The sequence below is a fragment of the Emydura macquarii genome, unplaced genomic scaffold (genome assembly GCF_026122565.2).
Source record: "Emydura macquarii macquarii isolate MOO-44397 ecotype Brisbane River unplaced genomic scaffold, CSIRO-AGI_Emac_v2 contig_2897, whole genome shotgun sequence".
In the NCBI taxonomy this organism is placed as follows: Eukaryota; Metazoa; Chordata; order Testudines; family Chelidae; genus Emydura; species Emydura macquarii.
The window spans coordinates 34,763,436-34,784,295 of record NW_027133034.1 but is presented as its reverse complement, the minus strand read 5'-3'; the positions used below and the strand labels follow the sequence as shown (position 1 = coordinate 34,784,295).

At 37.6% G+C, this 20,860-nt stretch overlaps 1 protein-coding gene across 2 annotated transcripts in view; it reads right to left on the bottom strand.

The window, feature by feature from the left end:
• Positions 1-4,448: 4,448 nt before the first annotated feature.
• Positions 4,449-20,860, bottom strand: part of CHD1 (chromodomain helicase DNA binding protein 1) — a 68,633-nt gene continuing 52,221 nt past the window's right edge. The window contains exons 27-37 of one of the 2 annotated variants that reach the window (XM_067569149.1): positions 20,273-20,411; positions 19,193-19,343; positions 18,308-18,430; positions 17,732-17,869; positions 15,836-16,093; positions 15,238-15,378; positions 11,117-11,295; positions 8,239-8,335; positions 7,926-7,983; positions 6,625-6,838; positions 4,449-5,459 (exon numbers count right to left, since the gene is read on the bottom strand). In XM_067569149.1, coding sequence (XP_067425250.1) covers positions 5,096-5,459; positions 6,625-6,838; positions 7,926-7,983; positions 8,239-8,335; positions 11,117-11,295; positions 15,238-15,378; positions 15,836-16,093; positions 17,732-17,869; positions 18,308-18,430; positions 19,193-19,343; positions 20,273-20,411 — 1,862 coding nt within the window. In that variant the 3' untranslated portion in view covers positions 4,449-5,095. The remainder of the gene's footprint in view (positions 5,460-6,624; positions 6,839-7,925; positions 7,984-8,238; positions 8,336-11,116; positions 11,296-15,237; positions 15,379-15,835; positions 16,094-17,731; positions 17,870-18,307; positions 18,431-19,192; positions 19,344-20,272; positions 20,412-20,860) is intronic. The other variant, XM_067569150.1, reaches the window with a different exon arrangement.

Below are 20,860 nucleotides of genomic sequence, written 5' to 3'. Positions count from 1 at the left end.
AGGTCTTCAGGAGATGTGAAAGAAGACTTAGTGGATGAAGCAGATGTTACCGGGGGTTCTGCCAACCCAAAGCTCATTGTAACTTTACTTTGTGAGAGGTGGTGTCAGGAAATAAGCCAAATGGAGACACGGCCGTCTAGCCAATAGATGGACTGCTAGAAACAATATCACACAAAAGTGCTCTTACTTCAAAGCTATACTTTACATAGGCTTAAACACAACACGAGAGTGCTCTTACTTTAAAGCTATATCTTACTTAGGCTCAAGCACAACATGTCCATAACAGGTTAGTAAAACACCCCAACCCTCAATAATTACCGAAGTCTGGGGGAGCTTTCGAGTGGGAACAGCGACGGCTTTCCAATTGGCCTCATCTTCCAACTCTCATTGGAGGACCCTGAAGCTGTGTCCAAGAAGAGCTCTCCAAAGAGGCCAAGCCTCTCTCCCCCATTTATCCTTATTAGTAGACAATAACATGTCAAGAAAGAGGAAACTAGATGTATTCCTACAGAATCTGATGTCTTGAGGCCCAGATAAACATCTCCCAGAGGGCATATATAAATAAACGTATTGGTCTTTTCCTGAAACACAGATCCAGAGCATCACAGATCCAGCACATCCACCAGAGCACATCCAAAAGTTGAGCAAGAGGCTCCTCTCCCCTCCTGGCTTAGTTACGCCAAAGCTGCACAGGCCTGCAGAAAGGCCCACTAAGTATGGCTGCTGTTAGCAACAAATATGATAATCAATATACACTATCAAGTGGTCCCTGGCCCATTTACTGGTCTATCAAAATCTCCCCATACAGAGACGGTACCAACAACAATGGTACCTAGATAATTCGTACTGATAACTAAAATCCCAGAAACAGTCTTGTCCAGATGTGGTACTGATAAGTCTCAGGTACACTGAACTGATGACAAAGATAATGAGAAAGTTATGTCCATCAGAAGGTGTAGGGAATGGTACTGACTCTAAGGAATGCAATCCCCCAGCCTTGGAAGACTCATGGATAGTGATGTGGTTTCTCAGAAGGATGTTTAGAATAACCATCATGAAGACTCTTATCCTTCTCAGCTGTGACCAGGACAGTAAATGGTATTGAGCCGTGCTTAGAGATCTTAGATCTTCCTTGCTTTGGGGAGCAGGAGCCATTGACTGACCTGAAAAGGTCAGTGATGAAACAACACAGTGTTTGCTAGCTGCATGAGGTGTCTGAGAGCCAGCAGATTCTTATTTCTTAGTGTGGCATCTCTTGTAGCTAAAGCATTCAATGAAACTTGCTTTGAAGCAGGAAGAGACTGCTGCTCAGGGGGTACCTCTGAGTCAGACACATTCCACATAAACCAGGGAGAGTCAATTATTTTTTGCTGAGGTCCAAATTTCTTGGTCAAGTTATAGTAAAGGTCCAGACTACAGAGAAAATAATAATAATAAAAATAACAATAACAAGTGAATAAAAAGATTTCGGGGTCTGTTCAAAAGCATCTGGCGGTCCGGATTTGGCCTGTGGTCCACCTGTTGACTACCCCTGATGTAAGTTTATCCATTAGGAACAATTTTAAATGGGCATCAGAAGCCCTCTGTGTGCTTAGAAAAAGATCGACACGGTATACTTACAGGGGATATGAGACTCCCCTGAACAAAATAAGCATATAGAATGTTCATTACTAAGCAGGAATAGCAATCTCTCAGGCAGGGCAGATTTTAAAGCTTGTAGACCTGGTCTCCATCTTTGAACTCTCTGTGCCATGGTGAGACTCAAAGTAAAAACATTCAATACCCAACATGCTTAAATATTTATCAAAATAAATAAATAAAAAATTATCAAACCCTACACTAATTGCAAATAAAACTCTCTAAGCTACAAAGCAAGTAGGACACATAGGCTCCACCTCCTTTTTTTTTTTTTTTTACATTTGGCAAGAGAAGTGGTTATAGCAACATTCAAATAACCAAGTCCAGATTAGCGAGTCAGTGGGCAGCTTCATGAACAGCTTGATGTAAGTCTGAGATGCCACTTGCAAATGATCAAACCGAGCACTGATTTAGTTTGGTACATAGTTTGTGACTGGCGTCCACAGTTTCATTGTGCATTTTCTCTTATCTTCTAAAGATATAAAAATGACAAAATCTTCCATGCAATGTTCTAAAACAGTTTAATATGGACCATTGTTGGTGGGGTAGGTTGAAGCCTGAAAGTTCTTTTATGGGGTTGGCAGTCGGGTGCTTGTTTGGACATGAGCATTATCCCAGACTTCTTTCCACTGTGCCTCAGGGTTGAACGAGGATGCTTTAAGAGCTTTAGACCCATCCCAAAAAGGCTTGCAAGATTTCAGATGTGTCTTTGGAAGGTTCTACAGGTCCTCATGAATTGGTTAAGTTCAGGTTCGACTCTACTCACATGCCTGTATGTGTGTTTCTCCAGATTTTGGGTTGGGGTATGTGTGTATGTGGCCAACCATTGAATAGGTGTTGATTTTAATGTTCCAGTTGATTCTCACGGCAGCATTAAGCTGAACATCCAGAGATTTGGTATGTACGTTGCCCACCCAGACTGATGCGCAATGTTCGGCAGTCGAAGTATACCAGTGCTCTACTCAGTGTTTGAAGTATGTAGACATTAACATCCCATATTGTACCTACGTTTTCAGACAAGGCGAGCCCTTGCTTTCACCTTTCTGCATACCTTTTCTAGATAGGCTTTAAAAATAAAGCTTCTACCACAGACAGTGAGAAGGAACTGAACGGTGGCTGGACCTGCTCTGCTTTTTGTACCCTCGCTGCTAGGGGCATGAGGGTGTGTAGGGGACACTTGGGGCCCCAAGACTGCTGGCTAAAAGATGCCAATTTTGAATGCACAAAGTGCAAAAACCTACAATGACTATGTGGACCAACGCTTGAAGAATCTTCATTTCAACTTTTATCTTTTCATACATTAGAAAGTTTTATTTTATACAATTAGAAATCAGAATGAGAAATCTGGGTGATAATTGATCTGACATTAGTCTGAAATTTAGGTATAAGTTCTATGTCATACACCAGTTCTGAGGTATTTTATTTTACAATTTTATTCTCTTTCTAACTATAAATAAGCAAAAATTATTTAGGGAAAAGTTTATTTTTCTAGAGTCATTGTGTTCCAACACAGGCAGCTGACATAAAAGAGCAGCTATCAATATTTTTTCCATTGTTTCAAATGAGAAGTTACATTTCTCTTTTTTATACATATTTTGCCAAGATCTCAACCTCAATTCGTTCACTTTGTGTCTAAATATATTGGATTTTTGTAGGCATATTTTAACAGAAGAAAATGAGTAGCTGTCAGCATCAGGAAAAACTTTGGGGAAAAAATTCAACTTCGAAAAAAATTCTGCCTGTGCACCATTTTCTGTAATTTGTCTTCCCCATTTTATTAGGGACATTCATATAAGCATCCAAGATATTTTCTTAGATTGCATCTGTTTATTATTCCTCTTGACTCATAATCCTCTTATTTGTGATATCACAGATAACTGCTGTTAAGATAATGATGATGATGATATCAAAAACAAAACCAAAACCAAAAAAACCACAGAGACAAATTGTAAGCAGGGAATGTAGAACATGAAGTAAAATTAACTAAACAGAGATGCTGGTTTTAGTCATATGGCCTAAAGAAACACCATGGAAAATAAACACAAAAATATTATCTAAGCAGCCTAAAAATATAATTTGAAGTATTGCATCAAGTCAGTAGATTTTTAACCTTATTAAATTATTCCTCCTACCATTTTAAAATATATGATTTTTCCTACAATATTCTCAAATTTGATATAATCACTAAAATTAATATACATTTAAGGGATTAAACATTTTAATAATGTTTACGTTATAAGGGAGGTACACCATACGAAAACTGCATCAGAAAACTACAAGAGCCCACATATCCTTTAGTTAAATTTAATTTGTCAGACAGAAGTTATCTATTTACAATCAGTGTGCACTGTAACAAATTCTATTAATAAGGTCACCCAAATATTCTAAAATATATTGGCTGCATAGCACATTTGACATTATTGCCTATACTGAAAAGGGAAAACAAATGGATTTACAACAAATTTTGGCGGATATGGATTCTGAAGAGTTCATATACTGAACTCTTCTTCTCCTTTTAAAACAAATGCACCTAAAAATTGTTTTCAGAGCCCAATTTAATTGTGTATTTCGCACCATTTCATTACAACAATCACAACACGGACAGTTTAATAAAAAAAGCCCCATGTATCTCATACAGTATCCAATAAAAAAGGAGCACTAAATGGAAAAATGTTCCCTTTCCCCAGTTTTACATTCTGAACAGTGATTCCATCAAGATATTTTATGCAAAAGTGTAATACACTAATTTTGTTTCATACCTGTGACAAGAAGGCCTGAGTTGGTGGGGAAAGGAATAGTCAAAGAAAGCCTGAGGGGAAAAAGCTCATTTAATTAATTTACAATAATTTACAGCTGTTTTTTGTAAAAAGGCATTACAATTGATCACAAACAGGAGAAATCCTGGCTATTTTACAGTTCTAGGTACAGAATTTAAATATTCAAGCTTGTGATGAAAAGCGGCAAGGTGGTCGCAGTGTACAATGTAAACAAGTAGCTTTGGAAAGTGAACAAGGTCCTTGAGAGTTCTTTACTAAGAAAAATTAAACAAAACAAAACCCAACTGCCTCATTCCTTCCTGAAACACGATCACAGGTCAGTGTGTAAAAGTTCAGTTACAAACATAATTTAAACTGTGTTCAGCCTAAAACCACTTTGACATGAAGAGTTTTATAATAAGATCCAGTCTGAATGGGGCAGTGTTGAGGTCCCTGTAAAAGTAAACATCTTCCATTTCTTAAAAAAAGTGCCACAACATTTGCAGCACAGTGCAGCATAAACTTGAAATACAAAAATATTTTTTTCTTCTGTTGGGATAATAGACCTTGCATCCTGGAAAGAAGTAACAATACTGCTACTGATAGAATATCCAGTCCATGTCTTTCAAGTCATGTAAGGCAATTACTGTGTTAGTTTACTGTATATGGCTAAAAGAAGGTCCAGAAAATGTTAGTCTTTGTTATGTTTTCCGGCTACTCCATGTATGTTCAGGTGTACTTTTGTGATCTGCTGAGTGTTCAAATGGAGATCTGTGTCCTAAGGGAGACCTTGAGCCATAAGGAGACCTCTGATCTAATGGTGATCTAGGGCCACTACTGGAAGCTCTGTGGTCCATTTGCCAGTCTGAGTGGTACCTATAGTCCCTGGAAGATTTATGATGGCTGTACTCTGAACTGGATCGGTGATCTGAGTGTATCCGGTGGTCTGAATGGGAACGGTGATCTGAATGAGACCGACTGTCTTTTAAATTTCCTTCCAGGCTTGACCTGTGATCTCTACTCCTGTGGTCATCCAGCTTTCTATGTTTACTATCACTGTAGTATCTGAAAGATAAAATAAATTGTTGTTTTGTAACAGTAATAAAAACAAGGGTTAAACTGGTGTCAATCTAGCAGAATTACATCAAGAACTCATTTCCTTTTAAATTCTACTCTATACACAAAAATGAAGTTTCAGTGCTCAGAAACTTGGATTTTCTTGTGTTTGTCAGAGGAAGCATGGATATCAAAAAATAGATGAGATATATACTTTGTCAAACTCAATTAGAAAAGGTGAAAGTGCTCATAAAATGAAGAGGTTCCAGTGAGCCTGGTAACCATGTTTTATTCCATGCACTCATGCCTCAATATATCACCACTGATGTCTTACATGTCCATTGTTACCAAAATATGTCTACCTCTAATATCAGAGTATCCATTCCGCCCCCGCACCCCCTCCCGCAAATTCCTTTATTTTGATTGCCTGATCTCCATCGTCAGCAATCCTGTCTTATGTTGTTATCTTCTGCTTTTCTTTTTTAGGGTCAGAATATTCACTCTATCAGAACTTTCTGTTCCTTGAACTGACTTTAAAACTTATATATATTACTATTTATGGTAAGTTTATAGTAGAACTCATAATGTGCTAGGTGTTTTTCCAAAAGAAAAGACAACAAAATCCTTGACAAAAGGAGCTCACCATCTAAGAGACAGAGGTTAGGGGAAGTAATACAGAAGGAGATGATTTTTCTATGTGGATGCATAGGGGGATGGAGGAGTCCAGTTTATGGGTTTGATCCAGAAATAACTAGAGTTTCAAAATGGGGTTTAGCTGCATCTTGGCAAAATAAGGTTAATCTCTCTCATCTCTCTCTCTCACACATATACACAGTAAATCAAACAATCTTCAAGATGGATTTAAATGCAGAGAAGATAGGTAGTCTTGTGGATGAACTCAGGAGGGGCATTACTTTATTGGGTAAGTGTGGAAGAAGGCACATTTTAATTATAGCACAGTATTCTAATCAACTGAGTTTGAGTTTCACTAAATTTCTGAAATATTTTTATGTGAAAACATGTTGGATAAGAATCTACAATGACTTAACCAACTGGCAACTTTTTTCGCTATGAACCACCTACTTAACTGGAATGCAATTAAATATTCAAAAACAAAAACCAAAACATGCCATTTCCAGATTTCTATGGATTACCCTATATTAACAAAACTCACCTGCTGTCCTGTTTGTAGTGATCCCAATCCCTGTGATCTTTTCCATTGCTGAAGGCAGAATAGGGCCTTTTTCTAGAATCACTTTTTTTGTAAGCATCTCCCTGATGTCTGTCTTTGTGATGATCATGGTATTGTGACAAATGTCTGTCAGAGGAATAACTGTCCCTGCTACTGTCATCATGGTTTGTATTCTCTTTCAGTCTTTCCACATCTGCTTAAAAAAGTAGAAAGCTATGCTGAATTGTGCATTTCCGTGTATGGGGATTTCATAAACTACAAAATTTCTAGTTGAAAAATATTAAAGGATTATTGTACAGGACAGCACTTCAACCTGTCAGATTTAACTGTATGACAGAAATACAAGATTTGCAACAGAAGCTGACAATGGTAGCAAAAATGTGTGAATTGAGAGAAATGTGAGGGATGAATAGGAGGAAATAAAAGTAGAAATGCAGAGGTGGAACATAGAGGTGGTGAAATAGAGATTACGTAAGATCTAGAATGAATGAATGAGAAGTTCAGTTGGATTAATTAAAGGACAGGAACACAACTAAGTTTCCTCTTTCAATGAGAGGTCAATGAGGGCAATGTTGCCTTTAGCAGTGGAATTTTGAACAGTGGTAGGGGGAGCAGAGAAAGTTATAGTATTCAAGATGAGAAATTTCCAAGGAATGGACAAACGTTTTAGTTGTGCAACTAATGAAAAAAAAGGCATTTTAGTGAAATTCAGAGGAAGTAGAACCAGTACTTCACAAGTGACTGGATATAGTGAATGAGGAAACAAAAAAGTCAAATATTACATTGCAACTGCAAACTCATGAAACTGGGAGAATAATATCTCTATCAGTGACAACTGGGATATTGCATCCTACACTATAGATTGCTGGTTCCTGCTTTAAATGAAGGCCTTAGAATCCATGATGATAATGGTGATTACAACAGCAACAAAACACTCCGCCCCAAAAATGCTGGGAGTCTGGGAATAGCCTAGAGGCATGAAGCGTCTCTCTCTCTTAAAATGATTAAACACAAAAGTGTATCTTCCAATGAGTTTTAATAAAAAGAATTGCCAAATAGCAAATTATTGTTAAAAAACACTAGTTGGAGTTGGGATTGTGCTTGACTTAGTTTCACCAGCAAAAGTACATATGATGGGTTCACTAAGTGAATCTCTCTCTCTGTAGGGACAATTTCACTTAATGCTAGGGGAAATTTTAGAAGGTTTCAGAGTTACTGAAGTTTATTTCATATACCCTCCTCCAAAACACTCCAACACAACAACAATATGCAGAACTTCTTACCCGGATTTCTGATCACGTGTGTATTCACATTGCTGCTGATATTCTGGTCATGGTGTTGCTAAAAGAAATAAATACAACAGTTGGCAATGCTAAATCTCAAAATTATAAATACTAAGTGCTAAAACATTCCATCTGATCAAAAAAAGTGATGAACGTCATTATTAACACACAAAAATATATTCCTTAAGTCAGACAACACTTTCATTTGTATAAGGTAAATTCAGAAGCCATGAAGACTTTACTCTCATAAAACAAGTTTTAATATTTAAAAAAAATCTTTTCAGAATGTTTCTAAATATAAAAGATATATTACCTGAGATTCCTGGCGTTTTTTAATTGCATGTTTATAAAGTTTGTGCAGCTTTCTGGCATCAAATTCTGTAAACTTTGAAACAAAAATCCACAGATTTCTAGAGAAAGGAAAATAAAAAAGATAGGTTAGCCTTCCTGTATACACTGGATTTCCCTTATGCCACTCTGTAGACAATGGACTTGATTCACTAATGTGATACTACAGTGCCACACTGGTTTAACTACACTGAAGTCAATGACATTATAATGCAGTGGTGAATCAGGTCCCATCACAAGAGGAGGTAACATATCTAGCAGCACAACAAACAATCTTGCATAATTCTCTGAAGATATAAAGTGCTAAATGCTACACATGCATTATTAATTCCTCTCTTTTTATGTACCGTTGTGTGAGGTTTATAATAATGAGGTCCTAGTGCAGATATGACCATGAAGAAGTAATTGACATTAATGAGAACTCTGCTAGTTAAGGGTAGGAAGGAGTTGACATATAATAGGAGTTCAGTGCTCAATTCCCTTAAGAGAAACAAGATGGGTGAGGTAATATCTTTTATTGGACCAACTGTTGGTGAAAGAGACAAGCTTTTGAGCTACATAGATCTCTTCTTCGATGTCAAAAAGCCTTTTTTCCAAAATCCCACTCTAAAATGGAAATTATGTTACTCAGTGATCTAACTTCCAAGACTGATTTCTCTCCCAGTGCAAGACTTTTGCGCTATGTGCCTAATTTCCTGAAAATAGCAGACCCAGAGCAGATGTGTCTATATGATTCCAAGGGTTGATCATATGTCTACTGCCTTCAAACCAGATGAATGCACAAATGAGTACTCAAAGATACCAGTGGAAATGAGTCCTAATTCATTCTCTGAAAGCTTGTCCAGACTGGGAGGGAACAATTGGTGATAAAACTGTTTACTTGGAGGTCCCATGTGGGGAACAAAGTCATTGACATTTGAGCCCTTATTGATTCTAGAGAGTGTAAGAGGGAATTCTAGGGTAAGAGGAATTTCCTTGATGCTGCCCCTCATATCAACTTTAAAAGGCAGAATTGCTATATAGAATGTAGAATCATTTAATGGCACTTTGAGATTCGCTGCTGAAAGAGAAATTTGAAAGAGAGAACGGCAGTGGCAAGACTAAGCCTGGAACTATTCTCAACTATCTAAGCTATTTGGAGGAAGTAATGAGGTGCAGCCCATGTTCTGGGGCTGTGGAGAATCATAGAATCATAGAATATTAGAGTTGGAAGGGACCTCAGGAGGTCATCTAGTCCAACCCCCTGCTCAAAGCAAGACTAACCTCAGCTATATCATCCCAGAATCCTTTTTAAAAAAGGGGTTTGCTCCTATGGTCGCAGATATCAGATCTGGAGAAGACAATGGATTTGTGACATTTGCAGGTGTAGTGTTGAAAACACAAAGCACAGAGCAGTCACTGATATTCTCATTGGGTTCAGAAACACATCTTCAGTGCATAGTTTGCTGTTTCTTCAGTACACTAAACTTTGCTCTTTCCTTTCAAGTGATTATTACTGCCTTGGCCTCAGAGGTTTGTTTAACTACATGCAATAGCTGTATTTAATGAAACTTGTATAACTGGTTGTACATGGAATCTTTGAGAAGTGTAGGGAATGACAGCCTTTAGAGTGCTGTTTGTCTAATTAGATATTGGTGTTGTTTGTCTTTTATTGTCATATGTATGCCCAAAAAGAAAGTCAGAGTTTGCACAGTCACTGTATGATTAAATATAAAGTAATCTAATATGAATACCCTGCATGTGATGGATAGGTAAGATTTTTAACATTTGTCAGTGGTTATTATAGCAGTGATATACGGGCAGAGACCAGGTAGCATGGATGATCTTAAGTGTGAATGTTTTTTTATTTTTTCCCTAAAAATAGAATATAATTGTCTATTTAGATTGTATGGTCTTTGGGGCATGGATCTTGCTTTCATGCTTGTCTAAAGTGTTTAACACAATGTTGGAATAAAATAATAGAGTAAAAGCAGAGCAGCATTCCTAGACTAAAATGTTGTCCTTCAAGAGATTACAGCATTCAATTAAGTGATATTTCAGGAAGTTCAGGATATTTTTTCCCCCTAATCATAATTAATGACTGAGTCTTCCCTGAGTATTTAGGATTTTTTTATTTATTTAGAATTGGGTGAAATGCTAAAAAATTTCACCCTAACTTTTTACTTTAAAGTATAATCTATGTAAAGTGAAGTCATCGGTTAATAATTGAGTACAAAAACATATTCAGAGAATCTTTGTGATCCTCTCTTGCTGTTATGTTTGAAATTTTAAAGCTAATACTTGTAAAAACATATTTACCAGATGATGCCAAAGTTAATATTTCATTGTAAAACCATAGGTGGACAAGCAATCTAGTTTCACAATATATTTTAATATTTTTCTAGAATGGAGGCTTTAGCAAATGTGCATAGGCAAACTTCATTAGTGTTCACTATGAAAACACATTGAATAAAATAATAAAGATTATAGATGCTATCTTCCTTCTTTACAGATAAAAGTTCTTTGCCACTAAAAGTTACTTTTCAATTACTCAGGAACTTATGTTTTGCTCATTTTCAGTCCTTTTTTTAAAAAGGGAGGAGATTCCACATAGTGGACAAAGTACAAATTACACTACGATGAACAGTTCAGCATGTGGAAGAACATGAATTTGGCTTCAAAAATCCATTTCACAATTTACATTTTTTTCTTTATAGGTCCTCATATGGCATTTTATAACATCCGTTAATAGATACAAGAATCTGAGAGTTGCAAACCAACAAAAATGGATAGAAATTACTCTATTTAACAGTAGCTGTGATGGATTTTTCCCTTTCACTCATGAAAAATGTAGGATTACTTACTTCCTCCACTGCTTAATTTGTTCAGGATTTGTGTACTCTTTTAGACATTCAGTGATGTGATCCCCAATTTTGATCAGACACTGTCTAGTATGCTCCAGCTGTTCTCTTTCTGAAAGACCTTTTTCTGGTCTATCCAGCTGTTTCAGCGCTGCTTTGACAGGCCTCATTCTTTCTTTGCACTGTAAAGTGGAAAAAGGGAATATATAAATCAGGAGGGAGGGGAAAAAAAGCTAAATTCTAAAGCATGACCCACCCTTACTACTGTGATATTTATACAGGCAAAGACAGTGCTTCTCTAAGCCAAATGAAACACTAAGCCTCTGGCTCACAGCTCTTAAAATTCTGTTTTACTACAGGTTTCCTTTGGAAAAATAATAATTTAAATCACTGTGAAATTAGCTCCTATATGAAAGCATTAGATTGTATTTAAGATTTAAGAAAATACTAATTTAACTGGTAAGATTTTCTCAGAAAAAGGATATTACAAACAGATGCTATGACTCTAAGTACTATAACACAAATCTGTAGTGACTTTTTTAAACTTTCAGCACAAATGCACAATATAAGACTTGTGTTATTTTCTAGAAACTTATATACAAATTCAGTGCCAAGACCATAAATGAAAGTATTTGATAAATCTAGAACAGATGAATCCTGAAACTGCTGGAGCCCAGAGGCAAAGTGACTCAGGAGAGGATCTGCATTCCTTTTGCTCTCTTGTTGGGAATGTGGTTCCGTACCCTTCAGAAAAATCCCTGAAGCTCTCTCTCAGACAATCTTGCCAGTGGATTGATCCCTATGAATACAGCTAAGACAACCCAGGAGATGCTGATACAGACAGAAAGATGAAATTCAGTTCAATCTTTCCTTGTATGAGAAAGAGTGGAAGAGGCTGGCTCTCCTTGTCCTATAACCAGCCCTACCAAACCCCCATTTCTTCATGAACCAGTGAGAAAAAGTGGGAACAAGGGGATATTTGGCTCTCCTTGTATCTATCTTGACTCTCTAAGTAAAGGAAAGATGGGGGGAAGAGGGGAAGGGGAGAGAACAGAGTGAACCGTAACATCTTATATTGGTAGTGATGCTTTCAGTAGGTGAATGGGAGAAGTTGCCAACAGCAGGGCCTGACTGGCTTATGTAGATACACTCCTGCCTGCTCCATTGATGTTAGAAGGTCTTCTGGACTGCAGCAAAAGTGCTATGATCTCCATCATAGCTTTGTCTCCTTCATCACCTGTTCAGCGTCTTGAGCTCTAAAAGGACTTGGACTACTCTCTCTATATTTTTCTTATTATGAAGAATATGCAGAAAAGTGGTTTTTTTTTAAAAACTGTCACACACCCAGAACATTCACCAGATGCTCTTTTTCAACAATCATTTTCTAAGTACCCACAGAGAAGTAGGGTAATAAGCAAAAGCCAGCACAGAATTGTCAAGAACGAATTGTGCCTAATCAATCTAAGTCTCTTGTTTGACAGGATTACTGGCCTAGTGGATGGAGAAAGATGTGGTATATCTTGTCTTTATAAGGCTTTTGACATAGTCCCATATGATATTCCCCTAAACAAAATAGGGCAATGTGGTCTGCATGAAATTATTATTAGATGGCGGCAAAACTGATTGAAAGGCTGCACTCAAAGAGTAGTTATCAATGGTTCCCGGTCCAACAGGATGTATTTACTGGGACCCCATAGGGATCAGTCCTGAATCTGGTACTATTCAATATCTGCCTTAATGACTTAGATAATGGAGTTGAGGGTGTGCTTATAACATTTGTGGATGACACCAGATTGGGAAAGATTGCAACCACTTTGGAGGATAGGATTAGAATTCAAAACGACCTTGACAAATTGGAGAATTGATCTGAAATCAACAAGATGAAATTCAATAAAGAGAAGTGCGAAGTACAGTAGATTTTGCTTATCAAAAACCCCTCCATTGCCAGCAAAAAGTTGCCATTATCTGGCCATTGCCAATAAGTGGAAGGCAGGTATACCAGGCTGCAGCCAGGGAAGAAAGTGCTGGGACATCTCTTCTCTGGCTGTAGCCCTGCAAATCTTCTTGCAGATAGGGCAGCCAGAGAGGAAGGGGCCTGCAGCCCAGATGCTGGGGCTTTCTACAAGAAGAGAGGATGCTGAGGACACAGAATTGTGTGGTATCTTTCCGTATGCTGTCCAGGGATTGGAGCTTAGCATGTCCCAACACTTCCTTCCCTGTGTGCAGTCACCTGACAGGGCACAGCCCAGGCCGGAGACTTGCTACTGCCCTGCCCACAGCCTCCCTTCTCAGCTCATAGCCATTAACTCCTGCAGGTCCCTGTGCGCAAGCAGGTTTGTGGGGCTGCAGACCCAGAAAGAAGCACTGGGAATGTTGAGCCCTGGTCACAGGCTGCTTAGTGTGGCTGCAGTCAGGGAAAGCATGGCCTAGCACTTTCTCCCCTGGCTGCAGCTGGTGCTCCTCTTCCAAAAAATGTTGTTAATAAGACACATGCTGACGCCAATATCTAAAGCCCATTAACATTAAAATGAATGGGACGGGATTGGTTCTTGGCATTAACTGGAAGTTGTTAATATCCAGGTTGCTATTAAGTGGAATCTCTTGCAATATACTTACACGGGAAAAAAACCAAATAGACAAATACACAGTGGGAAATAACAGACTGGAGGATAGCACTGTTGAAAAGGATCTGGGAAGTATACTGGATTACAAATTGAATATGAGCAAATGTGAAAAAAGCTGATATAATTCTGCTGTGTATTAGCAGAAGTGTCACATTTAAGACACAAGAAATAATTATCCCATGCCACTTGGCACTGGTGAGGTCTCAACTGCAGCTGAGTGTCCAGTTCCACTTTAAGAAAGATGCGAAACAAACTGGAGAGATGCCAGAGGAGAGTAGCAAAAATGATAAAGGTTTAGAAAATCTGACCTATGGGGAAAGGTTGAAAAAACTTGGTATATGATTAGTCTTGAGAAAAAAAAGACCGAGGAGTGACTTGCTTTTGCTTGTTACCTAGCTCTCTTATGGCTCCCAAGTATGAGTTAAACCAATCTAGGCTCCTTTAGATTCAGTGGGCCCAATTCAAGTGGAATGTAAAAGTGGGTGTAAATTACATGTTGGTAACTGGATATGGATGTTAATAAATCAAAGTCTACATTGGTGCAATACATACAGTGAGGGCAGAAAAAGGTGTAAATCATTTCTGAATCTGGCATGTTGTGCTATACCCAGACTGAAAATTCAACTGACAAATGAATCTAGGCAGTCTGAGAACTCCATGCTGCACCAAAGATAATCTGTCACAACCTTCCCCATTAACATTTTCTATTAGGGTAAGATGAGAAACAGAGTGATAGTCAGCACGACTGTCACTGTTAAGAAACGCTTCTTGAGCATGAACCTGACTGCTGGTTTGAATGAACATGGCATCCCGGGTGTCAGTATGCCTGTGTTACGGCCAAACAATGGGCCCAGCACATCCCTCCCTCCTGAACATAAACAGGCCCATCATATAGGTTGCAGGACAAAGCTCCCTCAGCATGCGCAGAACCTCAACGATCAAGACAAGATGAAGCAGAAGATGAAATATTACATTTGTCCATTCCTCACATAAAGCTACCACAAGGATCCTCATATAGACCTACAACGATCCAAACTGAATCTAACCTATCTTGTCTGTGAAGTACACAAATCTCAGGATTTTAGATTTTTATATGTTGCAGGACATATATATAGCAAAATGACCTGTGAGGATATCAGGGCATGATATCATTGGGAGATCACTGTCATAATATTTTATAGGATATCACTAAAAAGGAGAGTGCACGTTCAATATGTAATTAAGACGTGCAAGCACACATCTGAAAAAGCTGCTTCTGGGCTTGTGCACAGTGGATTTTTTCCAGAAATATTGTATTGTTTGTCTGCATGAAGACAGAACTTAATCTTTAATAATATATGTACCTTGCCCACACCTTCGCTGAGACCTCACTGGCAATGGGCCAAGTGCCACAATGCCTAAGCACAGTGGCGTGAACTGAGCACATAAAAGCAGATTTAATTCAGAACGTCACTCCTTTTGTGTTAAATATCAGGATTAAGATAGCAATAAGGAACTTACTACACTGAATGTTTTCTGATCCAATTCTTCAGATTCTTCAGATATAGGAACTGGCTCACTACTTGCAGTAATATGAACTGGAGTATCTGCTGATGTTGCTTTCTTGGTTTTGTCTTTGTTGTCAGATTTCACTTCATTTATCTATAAATAAAATATGCAAATAGATCTGAAAAGGGAATTGCATTTTAGGTCTAGAGTTACACTACTAATTACATCAGCAGCATCAATATTGTGGTTTGTGGATACCAAAAGAATTAACCTCACTACACATATTGACCATTGACATATTTAATTTTTTCTTTCCTTTTTTTTGCCTATGGATGCGGGAAGAGAGGGAAAAGAAGTGCGCAAGTTTCTTTATGACACTTGCACTTTCAACCAGCTAAGGTACGTGGCCGTAAAGGTCTGGGTACCACAATCATTTGCTTTCCCTTCTGTTTGGAAGTGATGAAAACAAAATACCAGTAAAGGCAAAACTTTTGTTGTAACTATAACAGAGCATTAAATGATGTGAAATGCCTTTCTATCTCAAAATAAATCTCGATGCTTTTTTTTTTTTTTAAATAAAAGTATATTAATATAATTAAAGCCTAATTACCTTCTCTTCCTTTACTTCTTTTTCTTTCTGTGTAGACTCTTTTACTTTGCTTTCTCTCTTTTCTTTCATGTCTTTTTCCTTTAATTCTTTCTTATCCTCTTTTTCTTTTTTCTCCCTTTTCAGCTCCCTCTTATTTTCCTTTTCTTTTGTTTCTCTCTTTTCTTCAACCTCCTTCTTTATACCAATATCTGGCTCAGATTTTTCATCATTTTCTGCTTTTATTTTTTTATTTGGATGTTTCACTGAAGCGATCTCGTCCTGCAATATTTAAGCATATACATCACATTGCAAACTCAATTCCTAGCTTTACACATTTTACAGCAGTCAAATTAAAAATATACCATTCTTCATCTAAGTGTTATATTTTAAAACTTTAATACCTATAAAGTGCAGTTAAATCACAAAGTGACTATGTAACAATCACACTTGTGAAGTTTAACAGGCATGTCCCAGAAAATGTTGCATTGGCCAATACAGCTGTTATGGAAACACAAGCAGATCACATTCTAGAAATTTTCTTGAGAAGGGAATAGAAAAATCAGTTGGGCTGTCTCAGAGGATCCTTTGCTTGGAGTGCAGGTGAAGAGGCTCATCTGGTGAGCGGACTGAAGAGTCATTATTTAGCTTTAGAATTCAACTGTTCCTCCCAGAACATAATTTAGCAGGTCAAGCTGCTGAGGCTACTTAATAATGTGACTGTACTCTAAAATATCAATGCTAATTGGAAAAGGAGAAAAAGAAGCTTTTCACATGATCTTAGTGATCGTTTATAATTAAAAGGGAGTACATACAGGAATTCTTAACTAAAATTAAAATGATTGAGTCTTATAATTTATCTTGGTTTTCTTTACATCTGGTTCTATTTTTGTGGTTTTTATATGTAGTCCTGGTCCACATAAGAGAGTTGTACAATTTAAACTTAAATTATTATTTTTTTAAACCAGCTTAGTTTAATTCCTAGAAACCCTTATGTGGATACTCTTATTTCAGTTTAGTTTAAAACAATTCTTAATCTATTTAAATTAAATCAAAATAAGGCTAACTCAAAGCAAAATAAGAGTGCCTCCCCTACAGGGTTTACACCAGTTTATCTCAATATTGGTTTAAAAATCACATCTTTAATTAAACAGCTGCAACAAGGCCTTAGACTTTAAATATATTTGATCTTTTTTATTGGTTTACATGATACATTAAAAACAAACACAACAAATGATAGTAAGGAAGCCTGGAGCTTAGGAGGCAATGAACATATGTGCGAAAGAAGTTACCTAACCTCGCTGTGCCTCACTTTTTCCAACTGATAAACGGAGACAGCATTACTCACTCTCATTTAAACATTTTAAGATACACTGACAAAAAATGCTTAAAGTGCTAAGCACTATTATTATTATTATGATAATATTATTGGCTATCTTTGAGGTTTGCTTCATGCACCAACGTAATTGTTAATAAAGTTCCACTTGAAGAATCAGTACAACCAGTAACGATGCCTTAAGAAACAAAACAGTACAGCTCTATGTTTAGCTCCAATGCTGGATAAGCATTTCTAGCAAATTTGACCCTGAAGTCATTGGGGGAAAAATCCTTGAAAACAAACTATGTCATTTTTAGACTATAATCACACCGAATTATGTAAGAATTCAGAATCACATCAATACTGCCACAGCTGCAGTTTTCTTTATAATTAAACTAAAAGGGATTAATCGTCCTCCATAATGTTTAACTGATGTAAGATTAACAGCTACCACAGAAAATATAAAGAACTCAAATGTTAAACAAATTTTCCTATGAGAATGCATTCTAACTATTTTGTGTAAAAGCAATATTTTATTGTGATGGAACAAACTGAACTATAGATATATTTCCTTTTAACAGAAAACATTTAAAAATACTCACCTTGTTATCCTCCTCTTCCTCTTCATCAGATTTTTCTGAGGGCAGTGGAGAAGAATCACTTTTTATCTCCTCCTTGACTTTTGCAGGTTTTATCACTTTATTCTTTTTAGCTCTTGTCTTCCTCCTCTTTGAGTTTCCCTGAAAACAAAAACACATTTATTCTGTCAATGGACAGACATGTCTCATTGCCACAAGCCATACAGAAAGATTTGTTTCTATAATTAAATGACATTCAGATACACAAGTTACCTTGTTTGACCGGAAATGGAGCACATACAAACTAGAGACATGATCTGATCTTATAAATTATTATTTTAGCTAGCCAGGCATGCACTTGATGATTATCTGTTCTATTCATTCCCTCTGAAGCACCTGGCCTTGGCCACTGTTGGAAAACAGGATACTGGGCTAGGTAGACCATTGGGTCTGACCCAGTATGGCCATTCCTATGTTCTCTAATTAAACAGTTAACAGTGTGGAGAACAACTGATGGGGGTGGGGGAAGAGGATCCACTAACAAGCAGACAAGCACATTACTACTTTATCCTATTGTTAAAGATCTGAAATTTCACTTACTGCACCAGAAAGTCTTTGTGCCTCCTTCCTTGCAAGATCTTTATTGAGTAATTTGATGAGGTAGTCTGCACGGGTCTGCAACTGCTTGGCCTGGGGTTTCTTATCTGGATCATCCGGTAGAATCTGAGAGAAGAATAAATCACATCAACGCTGAACACCAGTATTTCCAATCTGGAAGGTACCAGACTGGAGAAGAAGTAGCTGCAGGCTGGAGCAGTGGATATACACAGAAGAGCACTGGAGGTGGGAAAAAGCTGCACGATTCTAGATCCACTCTGACTCTACACTGTAAATGTGCTAGTGTGCCTGAAGGAGTGGAACATTTCTTGAAACCCATCTTCAACGTTTTGCTCCCTCTCACAACGTTCACTAACATAGGAAGGCTCAAAAACAACTCGCCAACACAAGAGTTACCAGCCCTAGCTTTGTGTTTCTGTTCTCCTAATACATAATTCAGCTAGAAGAACCTGGGCTCCTGCATCGCATGGTCATTGATGGATGGAACTTCCACCTCAAATAGCGTACTTGCTTCTACTGAGTGGGAAATGGGTCAGCTATGCAAACAGGGATGGGGAGCAAAAGAACAAGAGAAAAAATGAATGCAAACAGCCAAAAAGGGAAGGGGAGGAGAAAGAATAAGGGAGGAGAGTGTTAATAGACTGAAAAAGGAAGACACAGTCATCAATCAGGACATGGCACTATGGGATAAAGATGGCCATGGTATCTACCACAAGAGGGGTTCCAATAAAGCAGAGTTGACATATATTTTTTGTGAGATTTCAAAGTACCAAAAACTTAGCAGTTTCAATGGCTCCTCCTTAGTAACCTTAACAACTAAAGAAAATGAATTTAAAATATGCTTACCAGATGGATGACAGGACATACCTTGTGTGTCAAACTGAGATCAGGATCCATTTTTATCATTTCCCAACTGCCATACCCATATTCATAGATGCCTATTAAAAGATTGGAGTCATCCTCTTTGCCCCAATCTATATCAAAATGAGCTGCCTTAGTGTGGCATGGGACGGCATACCTAGAGGGAAGAAATTAGAAAGCCAAATAAACTATTCTTATTTCTGAAAACTAAAAAGGCGGGAAGAGGTTAGGTTTTGACTTGCTGAGAAAGTAACAGGTGCATTTTCTAAGGTTTTCTTAAATATTTTACAAAAATTCTGTTTAATTAAATTAGTGCTGTGATCTGGTGCTAAACAGGCTAAGATTATTATAGAGGCCCTATAAGGCCAGTGTCTAGGACCATGATTCCTGGAGTCATGTGATGCATTACATTCTCAGCAGTCATTTAAAAAAGTTTCTAACCTCAGATAGTTGTAAATAAAAGCTTGAAAATGTGACCCAAATGTAATCACTGCAGTGTATACAGACAGCCTAAAACAATAGCTGTAAGAGGTGTGAATCTCAATGAGTTAACCCAAAGGCCCCATGCTTTGGGAGGCCCTGTCATTATCACCCCAGCAGAGGCTTCTGGAGATAAGTGCCCCTCTCAACCATCCAAGTAGATATATTCCAGTAGCCAGGTAAGTACTGCCCCACCGCATGCTTTTTCAGTGATGGGAGAGAGATGAGGGAAAGAGAAGGGCCCCTGTTGTTACTCCTGGAAGGGAAAAGATGGGACTCACCACCATCATTCTAAATAGAGGGCAGGGAAACACAGGGGAGCCTCCAAGGTAGGGTTGCCAATTTTGGCTGGGTGTATTCCTGGAGGTTTCATCACGACATAACCTTTAAATAAAGATTTATCTTTAATTCCTGGAGACTCCAGGACAATCCTGGAGGGTTGGCACCCCTAACCACCAGGTCACGGTATGCCTAAAGTCCAAATTGCTTTAATCAAGCCCTAGTGCTAAAAATGTTGGTATCTGTCAGTATACAAAGACTTTAATTTAATAAGTTAACAGAAAATAGCTTCTTTTTTAAATATTAAAAACAATTACTATTACTCACCGTTTCCTTTCTTCTGGATCTGAAGGAATAGATTTGTGCAATGGTGCCAACTCTTCCTCATGAGAGATGACTAGCTTTGCATTTACTTGTACTCCTGATATTCGGAATGTTGGGCCTTTAACTTTTCCAAGTCTGCCCCCTTGAATCAAGAACCATAACTATGTTACATATTTTGTATATGAAATGGATGAATTCTGTATTTTACCTACTGGCAAATTTAAAGAAAATAGCCAGATTCGGATCCTAAATGTCCATCAGGCAGTGGTGCACCGTAACATTTTATCCATCTACTACCACATTCAAATTAATTTTGGTTTCCAGTCAAACTCCAGAATCTCAAATATTGCCACTTACTGATACCCAGATTTAATTTAAACTTTTGAATAAAGTGAAAATGTACTGTAGACTGTACACCCTTATAATTCATCCACAAAAAAAATCTTTACATTCTTTGGTATTAATTGTCTAATCCACCTATTTTATGTTTCTAGTTAGTTAGAATAAGATTAATAACTCTGATAGCATACTTAACAGCTTTACATAATTTATTCTGATAAATTATTTTGATTCAATTTTATTTTGCTCAAA